Source organism: Tursiops truncatus, chromosome 19, assembly GCF_011762595.2.
Source record: "Tursiops truncatus isolate mTurTru1 chromosome 19, mTurTru1.mat.Y, whole genome shotgun sequence".
NCBI classification, from domain to species: Eukaryota; Metazoa; Chordata; class Mammalia; order Artiodactyla; family Delphinidae; genus Tursiops; species Tursiops truncatus.
In genome coordinates this window covers 14,416,730-14,437,022 of record NC_047052.1, presented here as the reverse complement: position 1 = coordinate 14,437,022, position 20,293 = coordinate 14,416,730, and the positions used below count along the sequence as shown (strand labels likewise).

At 42.5% G+C, this 20,293-nt stretch overlaps 2 protein-coding genes across 3 annotated transcripts in view; both read left to right on the top strand.

Moving 5' to 3' along the window:
• The first annotated feature begins 400 nt into the window (after nucleotides 1–400).
• On the top strand, nucleotides 401–11,104 carry TAT (tyrosine aminotransferase). Its single transcript, XM_019935528.3, has 11 exons — nucleotides 401–911; nucleotides 1,066–1,170; nucleotides 3,871–3,938; nucleotides 4,806–4,964; nucleotides 5,167–5,305; nucleotides 5,735–5,787; nucleotides 6,574–6,726; nucleotides 7,341–7,469; nucleotides 7,807–7,890; nucleotides 8,962–9,060; nucleotides 9,779–11,104. Exons 1-11 carry the CDS (start codon nucleotides 677–679, stop codon nucleotides 9,917–9,919), a joined length of 1,365 nt encoding a protein of 454 aa, XP_019791087.2. The 5' UTR covers nucleotides 401–676; the 3' UTR covers nucleotides 9,920–11,104.
• Nucleotides 11,105–13,084: 1,980 nt separating this feature from the next.
• ZNF19 (zinc finger protein 19) overlaps nucleotides 13,085–20,293 on the top strand; it is a 107,262-nt gene continuing 100,053 nt past the window's right edge. For both annotated transcript variants that reach the window (XM_019935548.3, XM_073796834.1), the window contains exon 1: nucleotides 13,085–13,141. The gene's annotated coding sequence lies outside the window, so the exon portion shown is untranslated. The remainder of the gene's footprint in view (nucleotides 13,142–20,293) is intronic.

Below are 20,293 nucleotides of genomic sequence, written 5' to 3'. Positions count from 1 at the left end.
TAACTTGCCAAAGAACTAAGACGACTTCCTGGTTTGGCTACTTGGAAGCTGCTTCTCCTTTACCCAGAAGGTAAAATCTCAAGGCTCAGCTAATCTGGTGACGGTGATTTGGAGTGTGCCCTTTTTTCTTTGTGGTGTATTGACTTCTTTATCCACAGGACAGTAGGATGCTTATGGAATAGGGCTTTATTTTTACTAATGACGATATTAACACTAAATTTCTAACAAGGTGGAATGGTTCTCCCTGGTTCTTCTTTGCACAGGACAAGACACAGTCTGTTGAAGTGTTAGGGAGGAACACTTGCATGGAAAGGAAGGAACACATATGCTTTCATTGTTTAACAGTTCTCATGTCATTTTTCCTTGGTCTCACTGAGAGCGTGGTTACATTTTCATGGGGATTACAGTTGCACACAGCGAATCTCATAGTAGGTAAGTATTCGATGGAACACTCTTAGCTAATATTGTAGAATGGGCTCTTGCTTATTTTCCATCTCAGGGAAAAGTCTTAAAACTCCCCACATTCATAACAAAGCTACTTTACATAGAAAGGAGTTTGGAAAGAGATGTCTGGTGAAATCACCCCAATGTTTTGGTCCAACTGTAGCCCCCCCAGGATGATGTCTGTTCTTAGTGTCACAGCGACCCCTTTTTTTCCCCATAGTCTTTGTTAGTGATGGACCCATACATGATTCAGTTGCACGACCATGGCAACCTCCCCTCAGTGCTGGATGTGCATGTCAACATCCCTGGGAGAAGCTCTGTGCCGGGAAAAATGAAAGGCAGGAAGGCCAGATGGTCCGTGAAGCCCTCGGACATGTCCAACAAAACTTTCAATCCCATCCGGGCCATTGTGGACAGCATGAAGGTGAAGCCAAATCCAAACAAGACCATGATTGCTCTGTCAATTGGTGAGTTCGAGACACTTGACCGAGAGGCAGGCATTGTTCCTCCCACCCCCATCCTCATGGGTTGGTTGGAAAGGATGGAAGTGGAGGGTGGGTCTGAGCACTGGGCATGGAAGAGTAACCTCTTGGCGGTTCTTTTTTTTTTTCCCATGAAAAGGGGACCCTACTGTGTTTGGAAACCTGCCTACAGATCCTGAAGTTACCCAAGCAATAAAAGATGCCCTTGACTCGGGGAAGTATAACGGCTATGCTCCCTCCACTGGTAAATTCCTCCTGAGACTCTAATCTGGTGGCTTCCAAATCTTCAGTGCTCTTCTAATAGGAATACATTTCTAGCATTCTTCTTTGCTTTCCCGATGCATAATTCCTAAGGAGAAGCTAAGATAAAATGGCTGTTGGATTTGGGGAAAGGGGTCTCAGCCTACTTAACCTCAAGCCATCAAGGTCTAACTTCTTTCCTGGCTTCCTCTGGCATTACGGCACCTCCCTGCTCTAGGTTCCCATTACATACTTATTTCTCAAATAACACTCCTATTCTATCATCGCTAATTCTAAACGGAGGCCTTGAGTGTGGCTGCACCTGCTTCTTTACAAAGCCCTCTAGCTCCTAAATTAATTTAATTACTGCCCTGTGTAAATAGCTTCTTGGCTTTATTTCTCCTTCTCTACACATTCAAGGTTTAATTTAATTATGGTCCTAATCACACTCTCAATGTAATTGTGCTTGTTTCAAGGCAAAAACAAAAAACAAAACCAATAAAACCAAGAACAGCAAAGGATGAGCTGACCTACTGGAGGATAGAAGGTTTGTTTAGGACAGAAAGAAATTATTCTTAGGTTTAGGTTTAACTCTCTCCATCTATTAAACATTTCTACCCTAAACATTTTGGTAAAATAAGTAATTCCTTGACTTTGTTTCAGTGTCGCACATTTCCCTGCTGTGTATATGTGCGCATAGAAACATATTCTTTTTTTTTTTTTTTTTTTTTTGCGGTACGCGGGCCTCTCACTGTTGTGGCCTCTCCCGTTGCGGAGCACAGGCTCCGGACGCGCAGGCTCAGCAGCCACGGCTCACGGGCCCAGCCGCTCCGCGGCATGTGGGATCCTCCCGGACCGGGGCACGAACCCGTGTCCCCTGCATCGGCAGGCGGACTCTCAACCACTGAGCCACCAGGGAAGCCCCGTAGAAACATATTCTTAATGCAGAATAAAACTCCAGTTTCATGCTAAACTAGAATTGTAAAAACACTTTAAAGAGATATCAGGGATGTGATTTTTAGGTTGATTATTTACATTTTATGAAGTTTCATAAATAAAAATCAAAACAAAATAAGACCAAAAGTTAAGTTGTAAAAAAAGTTTATACATAATGGAAAAGAATATGAAAAAGGATGTATATATGTATAACTTAAATCACTTTGCTGTACAGCAGAAATTAACATAACATTGTAAATCAACTATACTTCAATAAAAGTTTTTAAAAGTTTATAATGACTTTTATATCCAAAGTATTAGGAAACTGACTTAACCTGAAAACCCAAAACCAAGTCTCCATTTGACAAAATGCAAAGGATATGAACACTTCATGCCAAAGGAAACACAGATAATAATATATATCTAGAAAATACTCTTCTTTATTAGTAATTAAGGAAGTGCTAATTTGTATAATGTCAAGAGACCTATCTCTACCTATTAATTTAACAAACATTAGGAAATACTGCCTCTAGTCTTGGTAACTGAAGACAATCTTTCTGGAGAGCAATTTTGTAAAACATAATAATTTGTATGAAACTGTCTATACTTCAAGCTTGTAAACCAACATTTGGAACTATTATATGAGAATATAATTTAAAAGAAAAAAATTTTAATTTCAATATAATTTTTAAAATTTATTTTAATTTATATTATTTATTTTTGGCTGTGTTGGGTCTTCCTTGCTGCTCACGGGCTTTCTCCAGTTGCGGCGAGCGGGGGCCACTCCTCACCGCGGTGGCCCCCCTCCCCCCGCTGTGGAGCATGGGCTCCAGGCACAGGGCCTCAGCAGTTGTGGCACATGGGCTCAGCAGCTGTGGCTTGCAAGCCCCAGAGTACAGGCTCAGCAGTTGTGGCGCATGGGTCGGTTGCTCTGTGGCACGTGGGATCCTCGCAGACCAGGGCTTGAACCCATGTCCCCTGCACTGGCAGGCGGACTCTCAACCACTCCGCCACCAGGGAAGTCCATCAATATAAGTTAAAAGGAAAAATACTAATAGGTATACAGTACAATGTGAAAAAGTTAAAATGGACCCAAGGTAATGAATTCACTAATTACAAGTTTTCAAAAAATATAATACCTGGGGCTTCCCTGGTGGCGCAGTGGTTGAGAGTCCGCCTGCCGATGCAGGGGACACAGGTTCGTGCCCCGGTCCGGGAAGATCCCACATGCCGCGGAGCGGCTGGGCCCGTGGGCCATGGCCACTGAGCCTGCGCGTCTGGAGCCTGTGCTCTGCAACGAGAGAAGCCACAACAGTGAGAGGCCCGCGTACCGCAAAAAAAAAAAAAGATATATATATATATATATATATATATATATATATATATATATATATATATATATAAAATACCTGGAAGGGATTTAGGAATAATCTAAATCCTAACTAATCTAATCCTATTTTAGATTATTTAATCTAAATTTTAGATTAAATAATCTAAAATAAAATAAAACATATCACAGTAACCAAGATGCTGCAGAGTATTTTATAGTTTGGGGAACTCTTTGTTATTATTTATATATTTGTGCTCATTATAAAATTGTAAGATATAAAGTTAATCTCCTTTATCTATAGTGACAGAGAGCTAAACTAAATTGTATGTGCTCTGAGCTGGGGCAGAAGGTAGCCTCCAAGCCCTGTTGACTTGAGGGCAAAGCTGTCCGTTGTGGAATGAAAACTTCCAGCTTCCTCATTCTGCTCTTTTCTCTCAGGCTACTTATCGAGTCGGGAGGAGGTTGCTTCTTATTACCACTGTCCCGAGGCACCCCTGGAAGCTAAGGTGAGCCCTAGACAAGGAACCAGCTTGGGAACAGTATTGGGCAAACTCTACCCTTTTCCTTGTTTCTGTTCCATGAGGAATAAGGGTTTCAAGTGGAACAAAAACTAAGGATAATTTCCCTTTGGCAATTCGAGGACTTTTCATACGGGGAGGCCACTAATCAGCGATTATATTTAATGTCATTATAGTATGATAATAACGTTGCATATAACTCGTATAGTGTCTGTCTCAAGGAGGCTTAAAGGACTCAGAGGTCACCGTATATTTTGCTTCTCTGCAAAAGATCATTGAAAAAAAATAATTCATAAACATCAAATAATTGAAATTTTTAATTTTACCAATAGGTCTTTTATGAATCTGTAGCTTCCTTCACTGCCCTTAAGGTCACTTAGATGGGAAGATAGAGCTTCCGTGGCATACTGGATTGATGGCAGGGCCAAGTTTAAATGCTACCCTCTGCTCTGTTGTCCACTGGGTGGGTGTCAATATTTCTTAACATTAAGAGGTGCCCTATATCTCTTTCAGAAGAGAGTCAGGTTTCAAATCTCTGGTCAAAAGTAAATAAATAACCAGGTGAAAAAGTCCAAGGTCATAATGATCTCTCGTGGAGGTCTGCTGAGTCACAACCAACCCGTCCTTTTTTAAGTGATTTATTTCTCTTAAGTGGCCAACATTTTCAACAACTTTTAGATATGCACATATGTAAACATATTCACTTCTTTCCATTTTGGCTTTGTACAGTCCCCACTACTTTACATAGAGTTTGTAAAAATAAGGTTTTTTTTGCTTCCCTCTCATTCATCTGATAACCTTTCTCCTGTTGCTGTTGGAACCCCTAACAAAATGAAACTTTTCTGTTCTTTACAGGATGTCATTCTAACAAGTGGCTGCAGTCAGGCTATTGAACTTTGTTTAGCTGTGCTGGCCAACCCAGGGCAAAACATCCTAGTTCCCAGACCTGGCTTCTCTCTCTACAGGACTCTGGCGGAATCTATGGGAATCGAGGTCAAACCCTACAATTTATTGGTAAATGACTTTTAAATTTTAGACACAAGAGCTCAATTACTACTTCATAAAAATATATGACCATTATCTTAGCAGAGAAAGATCTGGAAGTGGGTGGTCGAGGCCACAGACACATTTTGTTATTTACATTATATCTTTGAGTGAAGTGAGTAGTCCTACATTTTTCAGAATCATCTTAGTCTCCCCGTTTTTTCCTCCCCAGCCAGAGAAGTTTTGGGAAATTGACCTGAAACAACTGGAATCTCTGATTGATGAAAAGACAGCTTGTCTCGTTGTCAATAATCCATCAAACCCTTGTGGGTCAGTGTTCAGTAGAAGTCATCTCCAGAAAATTTTGGCAGGTGAGTCCAGCAGACTTCACTTGACAGGGGAGAAGATGGGGATGGAATCCTTCAGGTGTTTCATGGAACGAGAAAGGAGTCCTTCACTAAGTTCCAAGCCTGGGATGGAGGTGGGAGGGCTCCACTGGGGTCTCTAGTGAGTGGTGTGCCCCTGGAAAGGTAGGAATTTCCTGAAAGAATGAGAAAAAGAGGAAATACTTGCCTCTTCACCACTCCCATCATGTGGAAGAGAGGGTTTGAAATATCTAGTTAATTAAAGAGCAAATTTAGGCTCTGTACCCTGGAAGAGTATAAGAAGAGTTTATAGTTCTTAAAGAGGAAGATGAAACATACAAACATGAAATGCAAAGTATAATAAGCCCAGGTAAATATTAAATGCTAAGGCAATTCACATTAAAAATGATTTCAGCATGTTTCTCTTATTTTCAGTGGCTGCAAGGCAGTGTGTCCCCATCTTAGCTGATGAGATCTATGGAGACATGGTGAGTCTCGGGTAGGATGCATCACTGCCATATTCTCAATCCCAAATTATCTCATGGCACCTTTAGATGTGGCACCTAGAATAATCAGAAGCAAATCCTAATCATTTCAGTACAGCACTAATCAGTAGTATCCCTGCGCTCTAAACAGATATACAGATAACCAGCCCTTAGCCAGTTTTCCAAGATCCAAAAAGCTATACAAATCTGAAGATTTTTGGAATTCATTTGGTGGCAAAACCTGGCTTGGCCTGATATAAAGCTATTTGTAAATCTTTATGTATCTCACTTATGGATCTATATAAGAGTGTAAGGAAAGGGGCGGAACAGTTACTGTGCTTGATTAGGAGTGCTGTCCCCGATTGCCCTGCGGCTGTTACATAATATATGGTACATGTGCTATATAACCTTTCTAAAATCCAAACAGTTCTACATTTGGCAACACACTTGAGCCCAGGAATTTCACATAAGGGATTATGGACCCATACCTTATTGTGAAATCTGTAACTCCAACGGCCATTCATTCCCTAGAGCCCAGGGTTATACCTATTACTGGGCTGGGGTCAGTTTCCTCATCTTAGGCTTCCTTTAATCTAGACTAGATACTGGGTTAAATGTATTTGGGTGTCCCCTCTGAAGCCTCTTGAGATCCCAATCATGCTTCAGGGTAGGAATGAGCCCGTAAATCTGAGACCCTGTCCCTAGGGATATAAGGAAAATTTTGCAAGGCATGGGATTCAGAGGAAAGTAAACCAGAAGACAACAGTAACAAGCACCTCTTCTCCTCAGGTGTTTTCAGATTCCAAATTTGAACCTCTAGCCACCCTCAGTAGCAACGTCCCCATCCTGTCCTGTGGAGGGCTGGCCAAGCGCTGGCTGGTTCCTGGCTGGAGGATGGGCTGGATTCTCATCCATGACCGAAGAGATATTTTTGGCAATGAGGTGAGAGCAATGTGGTGAAATCGTATGTCTAATTTAGGGGTGATTATATACATATATTTTTCTAAATATTTATTTATTTACTTTGCATGCACAGTGGTAAGGAGGTAAGGAGTTCTTTTCTTTCTTTTTGGCCCTGTAGTTCCGTATGCCTGGAAAGACACTGGATAAAGACAGTACTAGTTATTCCTCTCCAAAACTCAGTTTTTCTGTCTTGGTGAGGAAGTTCCATCCACCTCCAATTTTAGTACCACAAAAAAGGAAACAATAGCAGTAATGATACCTAATATTGTTTGTGGGATTACAATGTGCCAGAGCTTTATGTACTTTATTTCAATTTAATTCTCCTAACAACCCTGTGAGGCCAGTATTAGTATTACCTCCATTTCACAGGTAAGAAATATGAGACACAGAGAGGTTGTATAATTTGCCCAGAGTCACACAGCCAGTGCACGGCAGAGCTGGGCTACAAACCTAGGTGGTCTGATCTAAGAATGACACTAGGCACCATCACTTCTCCAGAGATTAAAAACTTGATAGAATTGGCAGAACAAGGATCTCCACAGTGGGGATGCCTAAGAAAGGCTAAATAATGTGTTTGCTGGGGGGCTTTTTAGATCCGAGATGGGCTGGTGAAGCTGAGTCAGCGGATCCTGGGACCCTGCACCCTTGTCCAGGGAGCTCTGAAAAGCATCCTGCATCGCACCCCTCAAGAGTTCTACCACAACACTCTAAGCTTCCTCAAGGTAAGGGCAGCCCATGACTTTCCACTTTGGGAGTCAAGGAATGCCACCAGTGGCATTTGAAATAATGGGTCCTCATTTCTGGAGCAATGCTCCATTATGGGGCTTCCAAGCCAGGAGGTGGCACCAGTGTAAATATCTACCCACACATTTCTCTAACTTCTGGCAATCCACCCTGCTCCTGGCCAAAAGCTTCAAGTGGCAGAGTTTTTATCTTGTTACCTCTTATGCCAGGAGGGCAAACTTAGGTTCCCTGCCTTTGATGTGGGCTCTCCTTTTAATGACTTGGTTTTTCTTTTGCTTAACTTTTCATTCTTGATGTCTCTGTCTCCTCTCGTAGTCCAATGCGGATCTCTGCTATGGGGCATTGGCTGCCATCCCTGGACTCCGGCCCATCCGCCCTTCTGGGGCCATGTACCTCATGGTGAGTATGTGGGTGGCAGGCAGTTGGTGGTGGTGGGGGAAGCCAGTCTGCAGGGCTCACGAAGACAACCACATGGGCTCCTGAGGCAGTCAGTTTAGGAACTGCCTTGTTCTGAATTGTCCCATCGATGTGGTTTAAGCTCAGTGCTAAAAAAAAGAAAAAAGAAGAAAAAGAAAAAAACTCTTAAAATGACTTAATTCTTCATACTGAGACTCATTTTATATGTAGATACAGGGATGACATAAGACACAAATAAGAGGCTTTCCACACTACTGTAATTCTCACCTAGGAGAGATCTGGTTCCCTAGGAATGTTTGGGGATATATAGGAATTTTGTTTGTTTTCAGAAAGACTGTGTGGGGTGCTATTGTCATTTTGTGGGCCAGGGATGCTAAATATTTTTCAATGGGCAGGGTAGTTCCATGCAATCAAGAATAGCCTGGCCCATAATGATTATAGTGCCTTTAAAAAAATAATTAATTAATTAATGTAATTTTGGCTGCGTTGGGTCTTCGTTGCTACGTGCGGGCTTTTTCTCCAGTTGCGGTGGGCGGGGCTACTCTTCCTTGTGGTGCGCGGGCTTCTCATTGCGGGGGCTTCTCTTGTTGCGGAGCACGGGCTCCAGGCGTGCGGGCTTCAGTAGTTGTGGCTCGCAGGGTCTAGAGCACAGGCTCAGTAGTTGTGGCACACGGGCTTAATTGCTCCGTGGCATGTAGGATCTTCCCGGACTAGGGCTCGAACCCATGTCCCCTGCTTTGGCAGGTTGATTCTTAACCACTGCGCCACCAGGGAAGTCCCAATAGTGCCTTTTTTGAGAAACACTGGCATCCTATTTCCAGCTTTCATTTATCAGCATCCAAGAAGGAACCCTTCAGTAAACTAAAACATTAATATAAATACATCCTCTCTTCCCTATGAAAAATTCTGTGAGTTCGTAAGAGCAAGAACTCTTAGTTATCAGTAGTGGAGTTCCAAGATGTTTTTTAGAGCAGTCCCTACCTTAACTTGTGGCATAGGGAGTTGGCCTGTTTTCCCTCCTGATAAATTTGCATCTCCCTGTTATTGGTATAGGTTGGAATTGAGATGGAACATTTCCCAGAATTTGAGAATGATGTGGAATTCACTGAGCAGTTAGTTGCTGAGCAATCCGTCCACTGCCTCCCGGCAACAGTGAGTGCTTACGTCTCTCAGGACACTCTCAACGGTTTCTAGAGTCTCAGGAACTCTCCCTGAGCTGGTCTTTAGCCTGACTTTCTCTCCCCCAACAAAGCATACTGTCGGCCTTCATATACTCAGGTTCCTCATCCACGGATTCAACCAACTGTGGATGGAAAAATATGAGGGGAAAAAAAAATCCCAGAAAGTTCCAAAACTTGAATTTGCTGCAGACTGGCAACTATTTGCATAGCATTTACATTGTATTAGGTATTATAAGTAACCTAGAGATGATTTAAAGTACACAGGAAGATGTATGTAGGTTATGCAAATACTATGCCATTTTATATATGCGACTTGAGCATCCTCGGATTTTGGCACTCTCAAAGGTTCTGGAACCAACCCTCCAAGGATACCGAGGGACTACTGTATTCTCTTTCGAAAAGATTCAAACTGATGGGTCTCATGACCTCTATTTAAAATTTGTTTCTTCCCCATCCAGGAAGAAAACTTGTGGTTGAACATTCTAGGTGAGAGGAAATCAAGCTTGTCCCACAAATTCCTTTTAAGATAAATTAACTCAGTTACTGGCTTAGCAGTCCAGTGGTGGGAATTGAGTGAAATGATAGCCTTGGGTAAATGGCATCACTGCTTTGTGCTGATTAGGGCCACATTAGGGTGGTCCAGTCCCTGATTCAATTGCTCTGAGAATAACAGGCTTTTGTTTTTGCAGTGCTTCGAGTACCCAAATTTCTTCCGAGTGGTAATCACAATCCCCGAAGTGATGATGCTGGAGGCCTGTAGCCGGATCCAGGAGTTCTGTGACCAGCACTACCATTGTGCTGAAGGGAGCCCGGAGGAATGTGACAAATAGGACGCAGTCCATTCTCCTGAGTGTGTGTCCCATCGGGCTGGGGAGAGCGGGACTGAGCCCTGCTGCTCCTCAGGTGCCCCTGCTGGGAGAGGGGCCTCACAAATACCACGACAAGGGCTCAGAATTGCTCCAGCTTTCCCCCAGCTGTATCCACACACACACTCTGAACCCCAGATTTCATCGCACTCTGCTCTGCTGGAGTGACTCACTAATTCATTAATCCACCCCTACGACTTCCATCAATCCATCCTCCCATATGACTTCCTCCTTTTAGCTTGAGAGTACCAGGTGAACAAAGTCACCCAGGAAACGGTAGAGACAGGAAAATTAAGAACTCAGGATTAGAGAATCAAAAGATTGAGGGGAAGTTGTGCCCCCAACCATTTCCTCTTACTCTAAGTAAGAACACATTCTCTTCAGTCAGGTCTGAAGCCCAACTCTGTTACTGGCTCACTTCAGGTATACATCACTGTATGCAATAATGCTATAATGAAAGAAGTTGGGGACACATGTATTTGGTTACTTCTAAACACATTAGGAAAGCTTGCCAATTTGAAGGCTCTCTTACAGAAACTTTTCGCTGATTTTTTTTTTTGTAGAGAATTATTTTGTGATACAAAGAAATTTAATTGATAGAGTTTCTAAATGTAGATATATGTGTATCAGGCTTTCTTAAAATGGCAGCACATCTGTACTAAAAAAAGGAGGAATCAGAGGACCTTCCAGGAACGCTGCTGTGTAAGGGCCAGAATTTTCTTCACTCGTCACTGTTATAGAATCATTATTACTTTTGCTGTAACGTGGATATTGATTTATTGATATATATGTATATTATCTTTTCATATGTTTTCTAAGAAACATTTATATTGAAAAGATCTTTTATTTTGCCAAGGGCATAAATTATTGTTTTCCTTTTTCTTTTTTTTTTTTAATAAATTTTACTAAGTATTCTCTTCTGTGATGTCATTTTTCTCCTCTGTGGGGAATTTCTATCCCCAGGTGCTACTTATTGCGCAGTCTGATTGATTTATTACCCACTAGGTTTCAATTATTTCTTTGTAGATGTACTGACATTTGGAGTCACTTAAGAAACACTATTCCGAAAATATTTTATTTGGGAGCTCAACTTCTTGCTTGTACTTACAAACAAGACAAACTAAGAAGCAACATTATAAACACCTGGCCTCTGACGTCACACTTTCAACTTTTGGGATCCCCACTCTCCAATTTCCTACACTTGTCTAGATCTACTAACCACTCACTGGGTAACAAGTTGAACTGGTTCAGCTAATCAAGAGAATGAGGTGTGTCCGGTGTGCTCATCTTTCAGTATGAGCTTTTTGTCTGCAAATCCTCTTAAGCACAGTTGCCTAATTTTTTCCTAACCATTTCCCTTGGAGGAGGGAGCCTGAAGTTATTTTGCAAGGTTAGGGGCAGGAATATACCATAATCAATCTGAGAATTCTTCACTAAGGGATGTTTTCCTTATCTAGAATAGGAACTTCAAGTCTCAACTCTGCCAACCACACCCAATTAATTTCCTTTACAAAAATAAACATCAAACATCCCCTTCCCATCTATGTCAGACTTCGGTGAACTAAAATTTACCCTTCAATTTTTTTCAGCAAAACCAAGAGGAATATACAATGATTGAGATGAAAAACATTTGTTTCCTGTATGCCACTCCTGCCGATTTTTCGAAAATTCCTGGCTCCTCTTTTCCTGTACCTCTGGCCCCAACTCCCAAGGATATCTGTCCAGAGATAAACAGGAAGACTTAGTGGTTTACACAAAACGTTTTATCTTCACACGTATGTATAATTCTATCCAGCATTACTGAATCTAGACAGCCTTCTTAAATTTCCAAATTTCCTTGATATCTACCATTTTGGTAAGGGAGTCAAATGAAAATTCAAAGATTTAAAAAACAAAACGGGACTTCCCTGGTGGCGCAGTGGTTAAGAATCCACCTGCCAATTCAGGGAACATGGGTTCCAGCCCTGGTCCAGGAAGATCACTCATGCCGCAGAGCAACTAAGCGCATGCACCACAACTACTGAGCCTGTGATCTAGGGGCCATGCCCTAGAGCCCATGAGCCACAACTACTGAAGTCCACCCGCCTAGAGCCCGTGCTCCGCAACAAGAGAAGCCACAGCATGAGAAGCACGTGCACCACAGTGAAGGGTAGCCCCTGCTCACCACAACTGGAGAAAGCCCCTGTGCAGCAACAAAGACCCAATGCAGCCAAAAATATATAAATAAATAATTAAAAAAAATAAAATAAAATAAACAAAACAAAAATACATGCACATTGGACATATTTCAAACGATGCAAAAAAATAAAAAAACCCACTCATGCCAGTCCTTCAGCACCTTTTCTTCTCCCCTGAGGTAATCACAGTAGCAGTTGCTGATCCATTCTTTGACATTATTCTGTGTACACATAAATGTTTTTGCGTGTGAATTTTTTTTTTCTTTTTTTTTTTCCTTTCTTCAAAGTAACTATTACTCAACTTTTTAATTCAGCTTCTGTGGAAGTCTAAGGAGGGATGACATTTCTGTCCATAATGTCCTGGGTGATTCTGAATAAAAAAGGGACCCCCTGGTCGGGGCTGCTTCCAAACAAGATTAAAATTCCCAAGAGACAATTCCCAGCTGCTTCGCGGATGGCGGCAGTAGGATGGTGGCTTCCGAGCGTCCCAGGATAAAACAAAGGATGCTTTAAAAGGTCGGAGACAAGGGCTCGCAGCTGTGAATTCACCTTTCTGTCTAACCTACGGGATAACTGGCGAGTTACCACTGACCCGGTACCACACACCGTCCCACTCTAGTCCCTAGCAGTCACCAACGACGCAACCCTGCTCTGGGTGACCGTGTTGGAAGAGGAGGGGGTCGGGGGATGGAGCGGTGGCGGAGTTGGGGTGGGGTGGAGCGGGGGAAAGAACCCACCGCTGCGCAGGCACAAATGCTAATGAGGGCGACGCACTACTCAGGGCGCATGCGCAGTCACGGGACTAGGAGACGCCGCAGACCGTGAGGCGCCGGCGAGGTCGCGTATCTCTAGTGGGAGCGACTACCTTTTCTCCGGATGTTCGGTTTTGTTTCCTCCTTCAGCCCATTTCTCGGACCCGCGCCTTTTTGAGAGATTCCCTTCCTCCTTTGCCCCCTTTTCGGGCCACATCAGGCGGGAGGCTTCCAGAAAGTCGACAAGTCATCTTTAGGTATTGTAAACACCTGTTAACCTTTTCCTAGCTGTGGGCGGGTGCCAGTAAGTCCCATAAGTTGTGAAACAGAAGCAGAAGTTCCCAGGAGCTGTTGTCAGTTTTCAAAAGTATCCCTGGAAATTTTCTTGGAAGAATCGTATCCTTCACGGTCCCGAGTGCATGGCATATGTGTTTGGATTTCTGCCGAGCCGGAAAGGTGACTCCTCTGCTGTGCTTCACGCACACCACACTTTACTGTGCAGGAGGGCCTGTATTTTAAGTACTCTAAAGGTCGAAGTATTGAATCTGTTGGAGAAGTGAATCCCCGGTACATCTTATTCATACTCTTATTTACTTTAAACAGTTCGTGTGTTTACAAACGGGTTTCATAATGATGTCATAGAAACCGCACATCCGGATGCTCTCTATGGGTCAGATTGTTGCAGAGCACCTTCCAAAGAAAGTCACTTTCTGACACTCTAATTGAGGTGTGTTATGTAGGAAGCAGGTGATGCTAATTCTGCGAAGAAAACAGTCTGCAAACTAGCAAGTGTGTCTTAATTTTTGTCAGTGTTTCAAGCATAGAAAAGAATTCTTGCTCCTTGGGACATTTACTCATTTGAAATTTGAAATGCAAAGTACATTATGAAATTCAAAGTACGTTATCCCGGGCTTCCCTGGTGGCGCATTGGTTGAGAGTCCGCCTGCTGAGGCAGGGCACACGGGTTCGTGCCCCGGTCCGGGAAGATCCCACATGCCTCGGAGCGGCTGGGCCCGTGAGCCATGGCCGCTGAGCCTGCGCGTCCGGAGCCTGTGCTCCGCAACGGGAGAGGCCACAACAGTGAAAGGCCTGCGTACCGCAAAAAAAAAAAAAAAAAAAAAAAAAAAAGTACGTTATCCCGTGTTTAAAAAATAAAGCCGCAGGGAGTTCTTGCTTTGTCAGCACATATACTAAAATTGGAACAATACAGAGAAGACGAGCATAGTACTAGCAATCCAAATACAACAGCCCATTAAAAAGATTATGTACCATGACCAAGTGGGATTTTTTGTTTTATAAATTTATTTATTTTTGTCTGCGTTGGGTCTTCATTGCTGCGTGCGGGCTTCTCATTGCAGTGGTTTCTTTGTTGTGGTTCACGGGCCCTAAGTGCGTAGGCTTCTGTAGTTGTGGCAGGCAGGCTCAGTAGTTGTGGCTCAGGGGCTCTAGGGCGCAGGCTCAGTAGCTGTGGCGCACGGGCTTAGTTGCTCCGCGGCATGTGGGATCTTCCCGGACTAGGGCTACAAACCTGTGTCCCTTGCATTGGCAGGCAGATTCTTAACTGCGCCACCAGGGAAACCCCGACCAAGTGGGATTTATTTCTGGAATATGGGAATGGTTCAACAAATGAAAAAACAGTGTAATACACCTCAATAACAGAATGAAGGACAAAAACGACCTGGTCATCTCGGTGATGCTAACAAAACATTTGGGAGGTCTGAGGTCTTCTGCCAGCGTTCAGTAGGTGTTCTATAGGAGTTGTTCCACATGTAGATGTATTTCTGATGTATCTGTGGGGAGGAAGGTGATCTCCGCGTCTTACTCTTCCGCCATCTTGAAGCTCCTCCGAGATTTCTTTCTTTTTAATTCATCCTTTCATTCAAGCTTAGCACTTGAAGGGTCCTGACTTCATGCAGAGTTTAAATTACAACTCCCTGCCTTACATGGGCCTAAGGTTTCCTCTCTAGTCTTAAAATCCAAACCTCTTGGTTACTGAGGTAGCACCAGCATAACCATAATCTTTTTTCCTCGTTTTCAGTTCCCTCTTTATTTGTGCTCCTCGGGAGTTACCCTTACCCTCTTGCAAAGTTAGCTCCGAATCTGAAAAAGTGTATGTTAGATTTTATCTAATATATCTAGGTGTTTTGAAGCACACACATTTTCCGCATTATCTAGTTTGTGATATTGCTATAGAAATTCCCATACTTTTAGCTCCCTCCAGCCTGATGCTTTCTCTTTCCATTCGTTCCCCCTGGAATTCTTCTTCCATGGCAGATTAAAATTCCCTGCCATTCCCAAATTGTTGAGCATAGTTCCTTCACGTCTTTGCTTTAACCATAACTTGGCTGTTCCCCCAAAGATACTGCCACCCCTACAGCCAGCTTGAAATTGCTTTTATTTCACCTAGTCTAGAAATCTAACTTACTGTCCTTTCAGGATTTCTAGTCTCTCAGAGTCATGCAATAACCATCCTTTAAAATATAGGCTATAACACAACATTTTAAACCAACTATACTCCAATAAAAATTTTAAAAGTAAATAAAATATAAGCTATATTACTTTATACCCTTTCTGTACACTCTCCTTTATTTACTTAGGGCCTTGACATATGGGAAATTTCAGTATTTCTTTGGATAACCCAACCAACACCTATAACGGCCTCCTGCCTATCTCGAACTTGAGGAGCTATATGTAAATCTTACTGCATTACGGCCACCCACTCCCACAGACACACCTTGTTCTTTTTTTTAATAATAAATTTATTTATTTATTTATTTTTGGCTGCATTGGGTCTTCGTTGCTGCGTGCAGGCTTTCTCTAGTAGTTGTGGAGAGCGGAGGCTACCCTTTGTTGTGGTGCATGGGCTTCTCATTGCAGCGGCTTCTCTTGTTGCAGAGCACAGGCTCTAGGTGCATGGGCTTCAGTAGTTGTGGCTCAAGGGCTCTAGAGCGCAGTCTCAGTAGTTGTGGCACACGGGCTTAGTTGCTCCGCGGCATGTGGGATCTTCCCGGACCAGGGCTCAAACTCATGTCCCCTGCACTGGCAGGCGGATTCTTAACCACTGCGCCACCAGGGAGGTCCCTACTCCTTGTTCTTTATCATGATCTTGAACTAGACTATTTTAGGAATCTTAAATCCTGATGTATAATTAACTCACTACAATCTTCTTCCCCTCCAACTGAATCACAATGTACACCTAGACATTATTCAACCCTCTGATCTCTCCACACTTTCCTCCTAAGTCCGTCAACTCCCCTGTATTGTTACTCTTCTCTTTCTTTCCAACATATACCCCATGGTGCAATACATACCCACATTCTTGCCAGCCACTTGAACTTAGCTTCCTTATCTTTGTGTAGCATCTACTGTGGAAAGTCTCTACCTGAGATTAATCTAACCCTGAACTCTCCATTTCTATACCTAAAAAAAGAAAGAAAGAAAGAAAAAAGGTAAATTGGTGCTATTGGTGCATGGTGTCCAGCCTCACTGAAAATCCTTTTACAAATACTGGACCAGTGCCGCCTTAGAAGCCTTGAGTTGAAGTTGGCAGAGCACATAATGGAAGGAGCCCAAGTACCTGCATTACTGCTTAGAGAAGAGCCATTTACTGAACATGTTGGGCTTTATCTGTGCAAGAAAGAAACTTCAGTTGTGTTTGAGCCATCAAACATTTGAGGATTTGTTATAGCAGCTTCCATTGCCTTAACTAATGCAATGAGATACCATTTCAAAATTTTAATTTTCATCAGTAATAAGAGAAAATTTTATTTAGGAGCAGTAATGTAAAATTTAATCCCTCTGTTTTAAAATACATCATCAATGATACAATTAAAAATAGCACATGCTTTGGAGGCATTTCTCCAAAAAAGATACTCAGTGGCCAATAAGCTCATGAAAAGATGTTTGACGTTGTTGATCGTTAAGGAAATGCAAGTCAAATCCACAATGAGATACCACTGCACACCCACTAAGATGGCTATGATAAACAGACAAATGGTAAAATAACAAGTGTTGGCAAGGCTATGGATAATTAGGAACTCTCACATGCAGCTTGTGGGACTGTAAAACGGTACAGCTGCTGTGGAAAACGGTCTGTTGATTCCTCAAAAAGAGAAACAGAATTGTTAGCAATTCTACTTCTACATTTATATCCCAAATAATTGAAAATAGGAGTCCAAACAAAAACTTGTTCATGAATATTCTTGGCAGCACTGTTTACAATAGCCATAAGGTGGAAACAACCCAAATGTCCATTAATGGATGACCAGAGAAACAAATTATGATGTATACACAAAATGGGATATTATTTAGCCATAAAAATGGATGAAGTGTTGATACTGCTACAACTTGGATGAACCTTGAAAATATTATACTAAGTGAAAAAAGCCAGACACAAAAGGTCACATATTGTGTGATTCCTTCTGTATGGAATATCGAGAATAGGCAAATCCATAGCGATAGAAAGCAGATTGTCAGGGGCTGGCGATAGGAGGCTAGCGAGTGATTACTTAATGGATATGGGGTCTTCTTCTAGAGCGATGAAAAAGTTTTGAAACTAAAAAGAGGTGGTTGTACAACATCATGAATACACTAAATTTCACTGAAATATACAGTTTAAAATGGTTAATTGTATGTTGTGTGAATTTCACCTCAGAAAACAGAAAACTACCATCAAACTGAAACGGAAAAAAAAAAGTTAACCCCCCGGTATTCCTCGTGACCAGAGATGAACACTGTTACCACTTTGTTGTGCTGAATTCCCTTCCAGACTTTTTTTTTTTTAACATCTTTATTGGGGTATAATTGCTTTACAATGGTGTGTTAGTTTCTGCTTTATAACAAAGTGAATCAGTCATACATAAACATATGTTCCCATATGTCTTCCCTCTTGTGTCTCCCTCCCTCCCACCAGACTTTTTTTTAATGTGTACTAAACGCACTGATTTGTAAAACATGTTATTTTATTTAATAGACCATCCATCTTCAAGATTTAAAACATAGCACACAATGGTGATGGAAATTGTCTGTATCTTGACTGTATCAGTGTTAATATCCTGGTTGCGATATTGTATTATATGTCTGCAAAATGTTATCTTTGGGGGTGGGAGCACTAAAATCAGTTTCATTAGAAAATATAAAATATGAAACATATTGGAAAATAACATTTTTCCATATTTTAAAATTTAATTTTTTGAATAGGTGATACAGTCACAAGGTTCAGAAAATTTTAAGTAAAGAGTCATAATAAGTTTCGTCCTTATTTATCATCTCTGCAATCCACCCTGCCTTATCCCCTATGGGGTCACTGTTTTTAGTGTCCCGTGTATCCTTCCACACTTTCTCTAGGCATATACAAGTAAATTGTAATACAGATTTATATTCCCCATTAGTACAAAAGATAGCATAAAATCACAGTTTTGTATTTTTCTTTCACAGTGTATGTATATTGGGGAATTGGGGAGCTTTCCATATATGAACACAGAGAAATACCTCTCTCTGTCTCTCTCCACCCCTCTCTCTCTCTCTCTCTCTCTCCTGCTACATAGTATTCCAACGTATGGTTATACCATAATTTTTGCCCCCAAATGTTGCCTATCACTAAGGCATTGGTTAGTCAACTAATTAATTGCTTAATAAATAAATTATGGGGGCTTCCCTGGTGGCGTAGTGGTTGAGAGTCTGCCTGCCGATGCAGGGGACACGGGTTCGTGCCCCGGTCCGGGAGGATCCCACATGCCGCAGAGCGGCTGGGCCCGTGAGCCATGGCCGCTGAGCCTGCACGTCTGGAGCCTGTGCTCCACAATGGGAGAGGCCACAACAGTGAGAGGCCTGTGTACCGCAAAAAAAAACAACAAAAAAATAAATTATGGTATAGTTGGAAGGACACTGGGAGAAAAGCCCGGCAGCAGAGCACCTTCCCCCAGGAAGCAGTGGCAGAAGACATGGGGGCTGCCAGCAGAGGCTTGCCTAGAGGGTGAATAGTAGAGCCCACCAGGTAGAGAAACGCATGAGCCATCCTCCAAAAATAGTGAAGGTGACCCCACTGCTGGCAGGAACACATTGCTTCTAGAAGCAGTGAGAGTGACACTGAGGTTCTCTCCCAACACACACTTCTCGCTCAGGCTTGTGACTCAGCCCCCCTACTGCTCCCTTCCAATATTCCTGCATCAAAGCCTTCCCTTTAAGAATCAGAGGTTCCCATTGACTAAGTCCTCCCTTTCTGAGGCCACCTTATCCATGCTTCAGTAGCCATAAGTTGATGACTCCCAAATGTACATCTCTAGTCTAGACTTCTCTTCTGAACTTCAGAGTTGCACGTCCAGCTGCCTTCTTGCATCTCCACTTGGAGGTCTCCAAAGCATCACCAATTCTTCATTTCCAAGATATGACTCATGTTACATCTTCCCATATCTGGCCTTCTTCCAAGTGCTCCTTCTCAGAGAATGGCATCTCCATCCAACTGCACAAGCTACAAACCTAAGACATCTTCAGTACCTCCTTTTCCTGCATTTCCCCATATCCAGTCTGCCCAAATATCCCCTTCCATCTCCACTGCTCATTCTAATACAAGTAACCACAGGTTACCACAATCTCTTAACTGGTACGTTGCAGCCAAAGTGTTTCTTTTTTTTTTAAACTTGAAATCTCATGTTGTCACTTGCTTAAACCCTTTAGTAACTTTCCATTGCTTTTAAAATTGAACAGAATTCCTAGCATGGCCTTTAAGGTCCTACATGGTCAGACCCTGCCTACTTTCCTCCATTCTTACCTTGCACCACACACCTGCCGGCTCTTGGGCCTCTCCTACTGCAAGGTCATGCTCCCTCCTGCCATAGGCCTTTTGCTCACACACTTTTCCTTCTGTCTGTATCATTAACTTCTATTCAGTCTTTAAAGCACAACTCATAGAAGTCTTCTGCTGACCCTCTGCTTTGGTCAGCTTCCTTTTCTTCATTGCTCTGATCTCCTTTTGTTTTATTTATATATATATATATATATATATATATTCCTTTGAGTGTTTCCAACATTTGATCAACATCTGTCTCCTCCACTAGGCTGTAAGCAACCTGAGTCTAGGGACTGCCTGTTTTTGCTTATCATTGTCACACAGAAATTAAATTTTGAATAAATGAACGACTGCTCTCGGCATAGCAATGCACCCTTACCATCTCCTTGGAGACACAGCCCTATCTCTTGCTGCCTGGGGATGCTGCAGAAGAAGAAGCATCCACCAGCCAGGAGCTTGTGCTTTGGAGTCAGGGAGATCTGAGCCTGTTTTGGCGCTGCCGTTTACCAGCTGTGGATTCTTGAGCAAGTCCCTTTATCTCTCTGAACTTAAGTTTCCCAGTCTCTACAAGAGGGTTACCACTTACCTCATAAGGTTGTTGTTGTTGTTGTTTTAGTCACAC

Bases quoted from the DNA above. Each gene is read 5' to 3' on its own strand.
- TAT (XM_019935528.3), top strand. From the start codon at position 677: ATGGACCCATACATGATTCAGTTGCACGACCATGGCAACCTCCCCTCA. The intron at 6,727-7,340 runs GTGAGAGCAATG...GGGGCTTTTTAG, and splicing joins GAGATATTTTTGGCAATGAG to ATCCGAGATGGGCTGGTGAA. The intron at 7,891-8,961 runs GTGAGTATGTGG...TTATTGGTATAG, and splicing joins CTGGGGCCATGTACCTCATG to GTTGGAATTGAGATGGAACA.